Below are 13925 nucleotides of genomic sequence, written 5' to 3'. Positions count from 1 at the left end.
TAAATCTTAGTCACAACTCATAAATGGACTTGCCCTCCAATTGTTTAAAGTTTAGGATGTTATTCCTAAAAATCATCAATCTCAAAGGAGGGTGGTCCATTGGGTCACTGTTGCTACTAGATATGCTCAAATTTTCTGCTCAAGACAGCAACACAAAAACCAAAACCAAAAATTAAGTAAGTTCAACTATAACTAACAAAAATAAAATTCAACTTAACTAAAAATATTCAAGTAGCATCACTACTCGGCAGCGGAGCCAGTTTGATTTCACGTATCAGGACACTTCATTCAATACTAAGTGCCAACGATCGTTAGTCAGTAATATAACCCAACTAAGTGAGTTGGGGTCGAATCCCACAGGGAGTGGTACGTGCTTAAGATTCAAGAGTCAAGTACAAATATGTTCAAGTCAATCATAGCTAAAAACATTTACGAATAAAAGCATAGTTCAAATTTAGGGTGACACAAGTGTTAAATATGGGGGGTTTTGAGTTTAATTATCAACTACAACAACAGCAAATAACACTAAGAAATAGGTGAGGAGACGGGTTCTTGGGATGTGATCGAATTATAGGCTAAGGTAAACAAATGGGTAATTGCAATTAATAGTAAATAGCTGTAAATCAGTGAATAAGCTAGACTTTGATGGGGATAAACTTTCTCTCGAACAATTTACCCCAAATCAAATTGGTTTCTCTCGAACACCAATAAGCAGCAATTAAGATTTGCCTTCGCTTTAGTCCATTCACTCTCTCGAGCTGAATGTGTGGAAGTGGGTTTAGGATTCACTCTCTCGAGCTGAACCCATAACAACCCAATATCCACAGACCATCAAATCAGTAATCTAGATTTTAAAATCTCTCTCGAGCAAGCAAGCCAAAAACACGAAGGTAGAGTTGCATTTGCAACTACAACCCTTTAGATTAAGCCATAATTACTAAATGAAATCACTTTTAAACAACATTTACACTATCAATTAACAATACCCAACAGCTAAATCAACATATAATCACATAATCACACCCCAAGAATTGGAGCTAGATATCATAAAACGATAGAAATTGTTACCAAATTGTGTTTCCATCAACTAGGTACAATTAATTTTGTCTTTACAATGGTCAAGGTTGAAGAATCTCAAAGGCCCAATTCAAATTTCTCAAAAATGGAACTCTGCAAATCTTCAAAGCTAAGGAAAATATTGTCTCCAACCTTTTTGTTCTAAAACTTCAAAATCTGACAATAATAAAACTCTGATACTAAACTAAGAATTTAAAAATGTATTTATAGTCTCCAAAAATATGTTGCGAAGGACCATTCGGCGCAATAAGTCGGGATCGCCGATCCACTTAGCGATCCACCCTTTGGTCAATTCCATCGCCTTTTTGCTTTGGCCTTTAGCATCTTCAAGTTCTGTAACTTTGGGAGATCTAGCATTGTATCGCGGAACAATTCGGCAACTCACCGACTGCTCCTTTCTATCGCCGACTTGATTTTCTCCTTCATGGTTTGGCACGCTAAAACTTTAGGCGAGATCATGGCCACTCGATGACTCACCCAATGGGTTAGGCGATCATCAGGTTTTATTTTCTTCGTTCTTTCAGCTGCCTTGTTCTTTTTTGCTCATTAGTGTCCATGCTTTGTTCCTCAATCCAAATACCTAAAAATCAAGAATTTACATCAGTTATTGGCACAAAATATGCATTTGAGGACACTAAATCTATTAAAATAAAGCCCTAAATGAGTCTAAATCGTGGACTCATCACGCCCCACGCCAGCCCTTCTAGCGCATCGCGGGCGCACCACCCCAACCCTTTTCCAAAACATTCTGATGAATTTTTCTTCTCAATTTTTGGTCCTAATTCACCTAGAATCGACTGATTTCTTCCAAACTCCCTTAGATTCATTAACCCAACACAAGTGAACAAAACTTTACTCAAAATACCTCAAGAACAATGTTTATTCGCAAGACCCTCAACTCAAGAACTCAATCAACTCTTCGTTATCAAAGAACAAAGTCCAAAACTCAAAGAACTCAACAAGAATATCAAAATGCTTAATCTCATAGATGAATTTGAAATTGGAAACTCATGATTGGCATGAGGGTGAACAAATTCATCACTATGAAAACTTATATATCTCGAAAGAACTAAGTTCTTGGCAATTTCCCCAAAATCTTGAAGAACTTCTTGAAAACTTCATATTTTCTCCTCTTGAACTTTGCCCTAGTTTCTTGAACTCTTTAGACTTGAGTGAAAACTAATTTTAATCAGCTTTGACCCCTAGTTGGGTGAACAAAACGTGTAGGCTTAGTGGGGTAAGGAAAATTCCAAAATACCTCTCCTTAATTCGGATGAATTTTCTTAACTGGGCAGGCTCTACTCAAATGGGCATATCTCCCTCATTCGAACTCATAATTTAGCAAACTTGGTGGCTTGGAAAGAGGACTCAACAACCTTTGATTTGATATCTCATGGGCCACCTAACTTATCATGTGCTAGAGTTATGGTCGTTTGAAGTTAACCCAAAAACTCACAATTTAAGAGTAACTTGACCAAATCTCAATTTAGCTCTTTCCAATTTAGTTCTTTCTCGATTTAGCTCTTTCTAAGACCAAGGTGTTACATTGGCGTAAAAAATGAAAATTTTGTAAATTTGAAATATTTTTCAAAAGCAATTATTTTAAAGAAAAAATTGATCGAGGGGTGGGTGGGGGGAGGGGGTCAGGGTATGGAGTGGGGTAAAAAGTGATATTTTAAAATTTTTAAATATTTCTCCAGAATAATTTTTTTGTGGGGGTAGGGAGTAGGAGGTAGGAGTTGGGTGAGGTAAAAGAAAATTAATTTGAAATATTTTTCAAAAATAATTTTTTTTTGTTTGTGGGAGGAGGAGAAGGGGGGGGGGNTGTTTAGGGGTAGGGATAAAAATATATTTGAAATTTTAAAAATAAGAAAAATTTTAAAATTTTTAATTTTTTTTATGGATGAAGAGGGTTGGTTATAGGGTATATGGTAGGGTAAGAAAAAATATATTGAAGGAAGAAGTAGAGTTTTGGAAAATGTTTTCCTTAATTTTTGAAGGAAGGTCATTTTCATAGAATTGTGTTTTATTCGTCATTGACGAATTATTCATTAGAATCGACATTAGAAATCTAGTAGTAGTATTTTCTTCCTTAAATTTGAGGAAAATAAGTTGATTTGAAAAACATTTTCCAAAACATTTAAGCCAACCAAACATGACAAAACACACTCTTAATGAAGGGTGATTTCAATAAGAGAGAAATTATTATATTGAAGGCATGATAGATGATGATCGGAATGTAGAATTAAAAAGGGTAAGTATTGATTTGCTTTTTGGTTGTTGGACGTTGTTGCCGCTAGTTTTGTATTCAGTAGCCTTACTATTAAATATTATTATGTTGTTATTATACTATAAATTAAGTTTGACATGTTAGTATGTGAAATTTAATATTAGGTGTATTGGATGTATGAAATATTATTAGAATTATTTTATTTGGAGGAATGGAGACTTAACCTTATGCTTAAAATTTAGGAACATGAGACTTGACATATTAGTTGACACCAAGATTTATGAACTTGGTTATAGATTTGGGTGACTTTTTGGGTCTAGGATAAACATATTGTAATATGGGTGTTTATGGACTCGTTTACTTTCAAATATTGCATAATTGATAGACTGGGAATGTTCAGAAGCTTTACGTAAGGGAAAGACAAAATTTTGAGGATTCGCGACACGAGTTCGATATTCGAGGTATGTTAAGATTTTCAAACTTTATTGAAGGACGTTTTCCTAATTAAAGATTGACAATTGAATAACAATGGGTAAGAGCGAAAGATGGAGGTCTCGTACCAATGGTGTGACGGACATTGGTACGGGTACCGGTGTTATTGAAGGAAAGCTTATAACTATAAATGCAGATTGTAATCCAAGAATAATGCCAAAGCGTATGGGCATTAGTTGATGTATTATTGACTTGATTTCTTTTGTGTGATAGTGTTTCTTTATTAAACCCGCATATTTGTGATTGTTGAAGTGATTATATATCATACTGATATTTGATTGATTGAAATGCATCATCATCCCTTTTATTGAAATCATATTGTGCACATGCATTGACATAAGATTGACTATAAGTTGGGCACAAGGAGATCGTCTGTGTTGGGATTGTGAGATGTTATGATTATAATTTGGGCACGTAGAGATCATCCATGCAAAAATTATTTGATTTATAATAGTGAGTTCAGATCATCCGCACAGACACATGGACATCGTTCGTGTCAGTATGTGGACATCGCGAGCCCCCCATGGGTCATGAGCTCTCGATGTATTTCTGAAGAGTATCATGTATATAAGATTTAGAGAGTACTTGGCGTCTACGCATATCATTTCATGGTGTCACATTGCATTGCATCTCATTACATCCTTCATTCTTGATGATTATGTGTTTTATTGGTTGTTGGACATTGCGTGACATTTGATTGTCCCTGTTTGATGAAACTTTACTGATAAGTATAATGTAAAGTTATACAAGTAAAATCACGATTTTCTTATATGTTCTCTTGTCACTACTTCTTCGTTGTCAGTCTATGAGATATATTGGGTACACGTGGTTTCATACTCATATTACACTTGTTGCACTCTTTTGTGGTGCAAATTTGATTCCGAACACAAGCATATCTCGTGGAGCTTTCTGAGTCCGAGTTTGGATTATCTTGGAGTTGTGGTGAGCTGCTTGGCTGTTCCATACCCCAAACCTCCCTCTATCTTATTATTTATTTTGTTGCTTTAGTATTCAGAAAGGATATTTTTTACGTTTAGACTTTTCATTTTAGTTTCAGACTTGCACTATACTTTAGAACCTCTTGTACTTATGACACCAAAATTTTGGGTGGTAAGTTAGTTCGCACATCATACTTATGAAAGACTTAGTGTTTGAGGTATTCTATCTGTTATTTATATTTTCACCTTGATTAGTTAGTTAAATTGATAAAACTTGTGGGTTGACTTACCTATCGGTTGGAAATATAGGTGCCAATTGTCATCATGGCATGTGAATTTTGGATGGTCAGACATTCAAGAACAAGTTTTCTAAACGAAAGAAAATCTACAAAAAAAAAAAAAATTAATTAAATATTATAGTTAGTTAATATTTTTTTAAAATAAGATGAAAAGAAAGAAGGAAAAATAAAGAAGAAGAAGAAGAAAAGAACGTTCAAAATTTTCTTCCTACTACAAGATACAGGATCCCATGTCAGCACAGGGCCCAACAAATGTTAATTTGTTATTTTAGTTTTTGTGATATTATGGAACTTGAGAAGTTATTCAAAAAAAAATTATTTTAAAAATATTTTAAGTTGTTAATATTTTTTTTACATAATTTTAAAAATAATATATAATACTCTCTTTGTTCCAATTTAAATTGGAAAAATTGGAAAAAAGAGAGTATTATATATTATTTTTAAAATTATGTAAAAAGGTACTAACAACTTAAAATATTTTATGTCAATCTTCAGCTTCTTAAAGTAATTTCTTAGGAACAGTGAAAAGAAGGTCGACAAAGTTGTGCCAACGCCTTGAGCTCCATCTGATGCAACACTTTGAAATAGTCATACCAACTACATTGGAAGAAAATTATTTTTTCTTATTGATATCATGAAAAACGAGAGGTTTAAACATGAATGTGGACAGTGAAAACACATGCTGGGAATGCAAGATGAAGTTTTCCAAATTTGCGATGAAGTTTAATTAGTGGCACATCCAACTTTTAATACCAAGTCATTGGGCCTGTGCAGAGCATGAACAACTTCCCACTAGTATTATATATATAAGAGCATGATGTAACAAGTCAATTGAGAAATTATTTTAAAAAAAGTTATAATCCTAAATCAAATAGCAAAAGAAGTTTGGTTCAATTAAATTTTTTGATTTAGTTATAATCATGCATATGATAAGGTTTGACAACATTTGAGTTGAATTTGAAAAAATAATCTTTAAAAGCTAAAATCGAAAAGAGATCTGAATATTTGTTTAATTAAATGAGAAAATAATATTAATAACTAGATAAAATATTATTAATGAAAATCATAGCAACATACATGATTGTAGCATTATTAAAATAAAATAAAAGACAAAACAAAAACTCTAACATCTAAATAATATAAATTTAAACTTTCTAAGACCCTAAACACTAAATTTTGAACCCTAACCTTGAACTTGAACCCTTAATCTTGAACTCTGACCTTGATCCTGACCCTGAATACTGACCTCGACCCTGACTTGACTCTGAACTCTAAACCTTAAACCCTAAATCCTAAAGTTTGAACCTGAACCATGAACCTGAATTTGATAACCTAAGATGACTTATCTGCGATTTTATTCAAACTTCACACTCCACAAGATTCACATCCCAAAGAGGATGAAACAATTAATTGGTTCAAACGGTAGTGCATAGTAAAACTAGCAACATTTAACCATGCTTCAAACTTTGATACTTCATCTTCATTAAGTTGCTCAATTGACTCCCACCAACCTTTCTGTCTAAATTTTGTCATTTGGTCAAAATAATTTGTTCGAGCAATTTCAGTTTTTTCTTTGATGTCAAGTTCTTCAAGCTTTTCTTTGAGTTGATTCATCGAATTTTGAGCAAAAACCATGGCTAGGTGAGTGTCATCACTTAACTGCATATCAGGATTCTGAAAACGAGAAACGACTGCATCAACTGTAGGGTGAAAAAATGAATGAAGCTTACCGGTAGGAAAAAACACTATTATTCCAATGTCAACATCAAATTCTTTAACGAGTTCACTAGCTGTTTTGAACAAACCCCCAAGACGCTTTGAAAATGAAGTAAACAGGGCTTTTTTATTTTCTATTTTTCTCATTGGTATCTTTTGACGTCCTTTAGTCTTCTTATTCTCCATGGCTAATTAATAAAAAAAACGATTTATGAAACGTTTTTAGTAAATTATACTTATGAGAAGACGATGTCACGACTATTTATATACGTTAAATGTTTTATCAAAACAACACATAATTAAATTTCTATTATAAATAAAAATAATATCTTCATCATAGAGAAAATTAGTAAGTGAAATCAATTTTATAATTTATCAACTTGTAGTTAGAAATTTTTTGTGTAAGAAGCAAATAAAACTTTCCATTTGCATTAACAAAAATAAATCTTAAATTTAATCATAATTAAAAAAATGTTAATATAAAAGTAATCTAAAATTTAACCATAATAGGAAAATATGTTAATATAGAATTAAATCTAAAGTTTAACCATAATAGGAAAATATGTTAATATAAAACTAAATCTAAAGTTTAACCATACTAGGAAAATATATTAATATAAAACTAAATCTAAAGTTTGACCATAATAGAAAAATATGTTAATATAAAAGTAAATCTAAAGTTTAACCATAATAGAAAAATATGTTCATATAAAACTAAATCTAAAGTTTAACCATAATAGAAAAATATGTCAATATAAAACAAAATCTGAAGTTTAACCATAATAGGAAAATATGTTGATATAGAACTAAATCTAAAGTTTAACATAATAGGAAAATATATTAATATAAAACTAAATCTAAAATTTAACCATAATAGGAAAATATCTTAATATAAAAGTAAATCTAAAGTTTAACCATAATAGAAAAATATGTACATATAAAACTAAATCTAAAGTTTAATCATAGGAAAATATGTTAATATTTGTAATGAAATCTATCAAGTCGGGTAGACAATAATGAACAAAGGATTATGATTAGAAATGATATAAATTACGGGCATATAAACTTTGAAATATTACTGCAAAATCAAATCATTAACATGTGTTCATGTCAAATAGATTGATTTGAATAAGATTAAAAAATCTAGCTTTAATAAATAAATCTATCAATGAAATACAATAATAAAAACGAAAACTTCTATGTATTAAGATTACAAAGACGATTTTTTTGGTAACAATCCAAAATTCCTATGATGTCATTTAAGGAGTGGCAAAATCAAACCCAACAAATTTAACCCGCTCAAGTTTGTGTGGTTTATTGACCCACCGATTCATAAGCTCAACCCATCAAAAACTTGGTTGATATGTAACCTGAATTGGCTCATGAGAAATCTTGTCAAAATATTTTTAAAAAACTTTTTTTTCAATTTGATATGTTATATATAACCATAATAAAGAAAAAATAATTTTATTAGGTACTAAAATGATTTAAAAGAACAAATAAAACAATAAGTTTAGTAAACTTTGGATTGAGTTGGGTCTTGACCCGTTATATAACCCACTACTTAACCCGTTTTGATCCAAGTAAATTTAGGTTGGATTGGGTCTGGACCTGATTGGTTCCTTAACCCATTATGACGCACCAAAATTTGACCCAACCCATTCAATTGTCACCTATATCTACACTAACCTATCGATAATCAAATCGATCTACCCTAATTGAATATCTATCATACGCGAAAACAAAAGTTAAAATACGAAAAAAAAATTATATTTAAGCTTCCAATATTATTTAAGCATAACATTAAGAAAACATTAAAAACTGTCCATACTACCCCTGGCTAGGGAAGCAAGCATGTTGACGAACAACTACTTCCCTAGCCTCTTATATATAGTTAGCTAAATAATAATAGAAATATTTTTAGAGGCTGGGGGTGTTGGGTGGGTAAGAAGGAGAATGAACTTGAAATGTTACTGTGAAACTTGTTATTCTCACTTTCATTATCCTCCATGGTCATTCTAGTCAACTCACCTACCAAAATAAATACGATCTTTTATCCTCAAAACTTTCTAACCATCAAGAATTTCCTCCTTGGCTTCTCCTTGTAACACCTTGTCTCGAATATTATATAAATTTCTATCATCAAATTGTTAGGCCCCGAATCTGATCCATTAAGGACGATCCCACCTCCATGCAAGACAAAACTCTATCAGATTTTGAAATATCAACTCTCGCAAAGCTATTGGCTAAGGACTGGATATCCATAGCCAAAGGAAGCTCACCCACCTATGACAAAGCTAAATTTCCTACACTCACTGTCTTTCTACTTAATGAATTTACTACCACCTGAGGGTCCAAGAGTTACTATTGGTTACTTTAGAGAGGCGGGTTGTGTCCTTACTAGTGAGAATGGGGTAGTGTTCATGATGCAAAGGTAGTTAAGTCCTACCTTGGGCTGGGAATTCGTGTCAGAAAATGGTTAGCGAGCCTTGACAGAATATACTATGTGTTCAAGGGTTGAATTGTGATGAAGAAGAAGCAAGGGTATGTCGTGAGTGGTTACTTGGACTAGTAGTGGTAGCATTCGGGAACCCTTCTAGGAGATAGAATGCTTAAGCTATGATCAAGAACTGAGCGAGTGGAGTTATAGAGACGAGGGTCAGAGTCAAGTGGACTAGTATCTTTTCAAGTATTCGGGGATGGCAAAGGCAAGAGTATAAAGGTTGAGGGGTGTACTTTCTTATTGCATGTTTTCTAGTTGCTTACTTTATATTATGCGGTGGGTATCGGGTTGACCGATGATGTCTACCAGTACATGTGGTTTGTACTGATACTACTCTTCTTATGCATTTTGGCATAGTCTGGTTGCAGGGTCAATGATGTTTCATAGGTGAAGACGAAGACAATCTCCAACAACTTCTACTCTTTCTTCCATGTGGTGGAAGTTGTGTCATTAGTTACTGTATTTTATACCTTGTAATCTTAGAATCTCTTCTACCTGTTTAGACTAGATCTATTGGGGTGTTATTATTTTACAAGTTAAATTGTGGACCCTTTAAAAACGTTTTATTATGTAAAGTCGCATACTTTTTTTCTTTTATCTTCATTTTTCTAAAATCTTCTGCATGTTTATAATCATTAGAAATCGAGGATTCTCCTACTTAGGTGTTAGAGTAAGTGCACGCATGGCCCGGTGTGTTGGATCGTGACACATAGGCAATGTGGCGTTAGTACAAAATAATGTATAGAGTATGAAAGTTAACGAACTAAATGAGCAGGTATTATAATATACTAAAAGTAATCACGAAAGGAAATCAAGAATAAGGTAAGCATACTAACCTGCTACTTAATTTGAACATACAAAAATAATTAAACAACAACCCAGTCGATCCTCATAAGCTCGGCAGGTATAAACAACAAACAAGACAACCTACCAGGCCCCAATAATTAAGCCAGAAGAAGTCAAATCAATATATATACCTCTATCGGTAGCCCCTTGTCCGTGTAGAAATTGCATATCCCTCTTAGACAACAACATAACCCTATAGGTAGTTCACATACCTCTTAGACATCAATATAGCCATGTAGACAGCATATAACCCTCTTTGGAATCAATATAGCCCCGTAGGCAATACATGACTCTCTTTGGCATCAATATAGCCTTGTAGGCAACACATGACCCTCTTTTGTGTCAATATAGCTACGCAGGCAACATATAGCCCTCTTAGGCAACACCATAGTCCTCTTAGCCAACATCATAGTCCCGTAGGTTGTTCATAGCTCAACAGCTAACCACAATAGCCCTAAGCGCAAATAACAAACAATTTAATAGGCTAAAGATGAGCAATTTAGCTATAAACAATCTATGTGAATAGTCTCTAAGTCGTTCCTAACGTAGGGTTGTTATTAGAAGATTATGAGTCCCAAAAATGAAGGTTTATAACCACTCAATTAGTCAACCACTCATAATTATACCTACGAGATCACCAACAGTAATAACCCTATTATATCGCTCTTAAGCTTTAAGGAAACATGTCGAACGAAGGGAATATCCTTAACATACCTTTTTCGAGGAATTACAGTGGCCTATCGACTTATACTTGAAACCCCCTCGATACTACAATAAGGCAACACCACTATCAACACACAAGAATGGCAAGTACTATGATATTCCAACAAAAGATACGGATTTCCATCGTAATTCACTATTTGTGACTTACCAAGGCTAGAATCAATGAGATGAGGTTCTTACCTTGAACTTAAGCTCAACACAAAGCTCAAAACCTCCAAACAAAGTAAAACCTATGCTGCTACAACCACCACATTGGTACGCCACACAATCCACAACGAAAACTATACCAAAATGACAAGCTTGCAATGTAGAGCAATTTTCCTGAAGCTTGCAAGATGAAACTACTAAGACTTAAAAGAGTATTTTATGGATTTGGGGAGAATTTCTCTGTATTAAGGGATACTGGAATGTGAAGATGAAAAAGAAAAAGAATATGGTCGATTAACTAAAGCTCCCACTGACCTTGGCAAGTTCCCACCGACCTTGACCCACCTCACTTGCTTGCTTGTATCATCTCATGAAAATGCAAATATCTCTCTATTCTGAAGTTGTATTAACAAACAGTTTGATGCGTTAGAAACTAGATTCATAGACCTTCGATTTGATACCTTATGGGATCCATAAATCATTATACATTGGGAGAAAAGCACTGAGACATATGACCCAAATTTCAGAGAAAACTTTAAAAGAAGCTTACGATAACTTTCACCAACTTTTATTTCACAGCTTGCTTAACTTCAAAACATGAGATATGACCCGTGAACACTTAAAATATGAAATATCAAATCATTCTTAGTCTATTAATCACTCCTGCCACGAAGGTGCGAGTTAATTTAGACATTTTGAAAGTGCGGGTGTTACAACTATTATAGATCCACCCGTGATTCCTATGTCGATTAGATATAAAAGAGAAAAACTAAGGGCTCGTTTGGTCATGCGATATGAAATCATGATTTGAAATCATGATGTGAAATTATGAGATGAACTTGAAGTTTTGTTTGGACACAATGATTTGAACTTTTTAAGTTGTATGTTTTCTCATAAGCATAAAAACTCCATAAGTTGTAAAACTATCAAAATTGTCTCAATTGTTTATACAATCTGACCAAATAAACAAAAGTTTATAAAATTGCATTATACATTATCACAAATCTATTCTAAAAATTACAACATTTGTTGATCAAACTTTAATTCAATAAAAAAATAAAATTGAACATAAGTTGTAGTGTTAAGTAATTAGTAGCTAAGGAAATTATTTTTGCAATTAATGCCAAAGTGATTAGTCTTGTCCACTCAATATAATGATAAAATTTTTATTATTATTATTATACATTGATTGAATGAAATAGTAATAAATTTGATAAAGTAATGAATTTGGTGAATATAAATAGTAAATTAAGAATTGATTTGAAGTAATAATAATTTTATATTGAAGAGAATAATCGTTATATGAGATATAAACGGTTTAAAAGTAATGATATGAATTATAAATTTTATTTAGATATGAAATAAATGGCTAGTAGATATACATATAAATTAAATGTGTGTTATTTTTACAAAATATAAACTTGTGGGTCAATTTTTGTATTTGAAAAATCTCAGATCATGATTTGAAATTCTCAAATCATGATTTTTGGAGAATTTTGAATTTCATCTCCTGATATGAAATTATGTGATGAAATCAGCATGAATCGCATATCCAAATGCTATTTTCATGTCATGAAAATCGCATGGCCGAACGCCTAATAAGACAATAACAAATATGATATTGTGTGCCTTTTAAAGGTAACTACTAGAGGTAGTCCAAGTCATCCAAATCCTAAATACTAGTCAAATTGATAAATTGATATAATAAAGTAAGGTCTGAATGGCAGACCTTGTTACTCCTCCCGGGGTGAACATTGTTTGTCAATACATCAAATATACTTCCAATATTTAACTTGTCTTTTTTTTTATTCTTTTATCTTATTTCCGGTTCCAATTTCTGGGAGCATTATGTTGAGTCACTCCAAGAGTAGAATCAGCAGCTCACCTCACGTTTTAGGTCGAGAAGCCCCATAACATTATTTTTTCATTGTTTCAAGTTCTGATTCGTGTAGTGATTCAGTTCTGATTCGTGTAGTGATTCAGTTCTGATTCGTGTAGTGATTCAGTTCTGATACATAATCAATCCTATTAGTTTTGTTCATTACTAAAATGGGAATCGTGTTAGGCCTAATTCCTATTACTTTGGTTGGATTATTCCTAACTGCATATTTACAATACAGGCGTGGTGATCAGTTGGACACCAGACTTGCTACGCTAGTAGGGCTTGTGGGCAAAGCAAGAGATCTTATTTTATCCTTAAGGATAGTGGGGGACGAATCAACTGAGCGGGAGATACTTGAACGCACTGTTGTACGTCAATGGATGGAACAGTGGCTGCGATGGTTTTCCTGGTACCATATTATTGCGCTGTCAGAAGAGGTTACTATCAGTCAATTGATGGAAATTCCTATGTGTAGTAAATCCTGGAGAAGAACAAATGAAGATCAGAATTTGATCAAATTTGGACTAATCTGGAAATGCTACGACATGGGTGAAGGATGGGATATCTCAACTACACCAAGGTGGTTGTTATGTCCTTATCCAAACTCTTCCGGAGATAATGAGGGTGATGTCATGATGGCACCAGTCAATTAACCATTACTGGTGAAAGGACGCAGGTCATCAGAATTTAGGTGCATCTGAGCACATAGTCCCTCTTGGTAAAATTCCGGAAATGGGAGGGTGGTTTAGTCAGCTATTGTCCTATTTTCTTTTTTCTTCTCGATGAGAGGCTTCCCCAACAGCACTGGCAACCTCCATGGTCTTTCCCAATCCAATCTTTTTCTATTACTGACACCCGGAGCCGTTCAATGGCATTAAGATCAAACATATAAGACGCACCAACAGATACTGTCACAGCTAATTTAAGTGCTAGTCTAGTAACTACGGTTTTTTTTTTTCAAGCGTGGAAACCCCAGAACCAGAAGTAGTAGGATTGATTCTCATAATAATAAAATAAATATGTCGAAATGTTTTTTCAAAAATTATCGAATTCAAAATAAATGTCCGCTAGC

The 13925-nt window shown here is 33.2% G+C and overlaps 1 protein-coding gene across 1 annotated transcript; it reads right to left on the bottom strand.

The window, feature by feature from the left end:
* Positions 1–6401: 6401 nt before the first annotated feature.
* On the bottom strand, positions 6402–7861 carry LOC125852690 (agamous-like MADS-box protein AGL62). Its single transcript, XM_049532404.1, has 2 exons — positions 7852–7861; positions 6402–6940 (listed from the first exon to the last, which is right to left on the bottom strand). Exons 1-2 carry the CDS (start codon positions 7859–7861, stop codon positions 6402–6404), a joined length of 549 nt encoding a protein of 182 aa, XP_049388361.1.
* Positions 7862–13925: the final 6064 nt, after the last annotated feature.

Source organism: Solanum stenotomum, unplaced genomic scaffold, assembly GCF_019186545.1.
Source record: "Solanum stenotomum isolate F172 unplaced genomic scaffold, ASM1918654v1 scaffold4038, whole genome shotgun sequence".
Classification (NCBI taxonomy): Eukaryota; Viridiplantae; Streptophyta; class Magnoliopsida; order Solanales; family Solanaceae; genus Solanum; species Solanum stenotomum.
The sequence above is the reverse complement of the archived record's forward strand: the minus strand, read 5'-3'. Positions and strand labels throughout refer to the sequence as shown.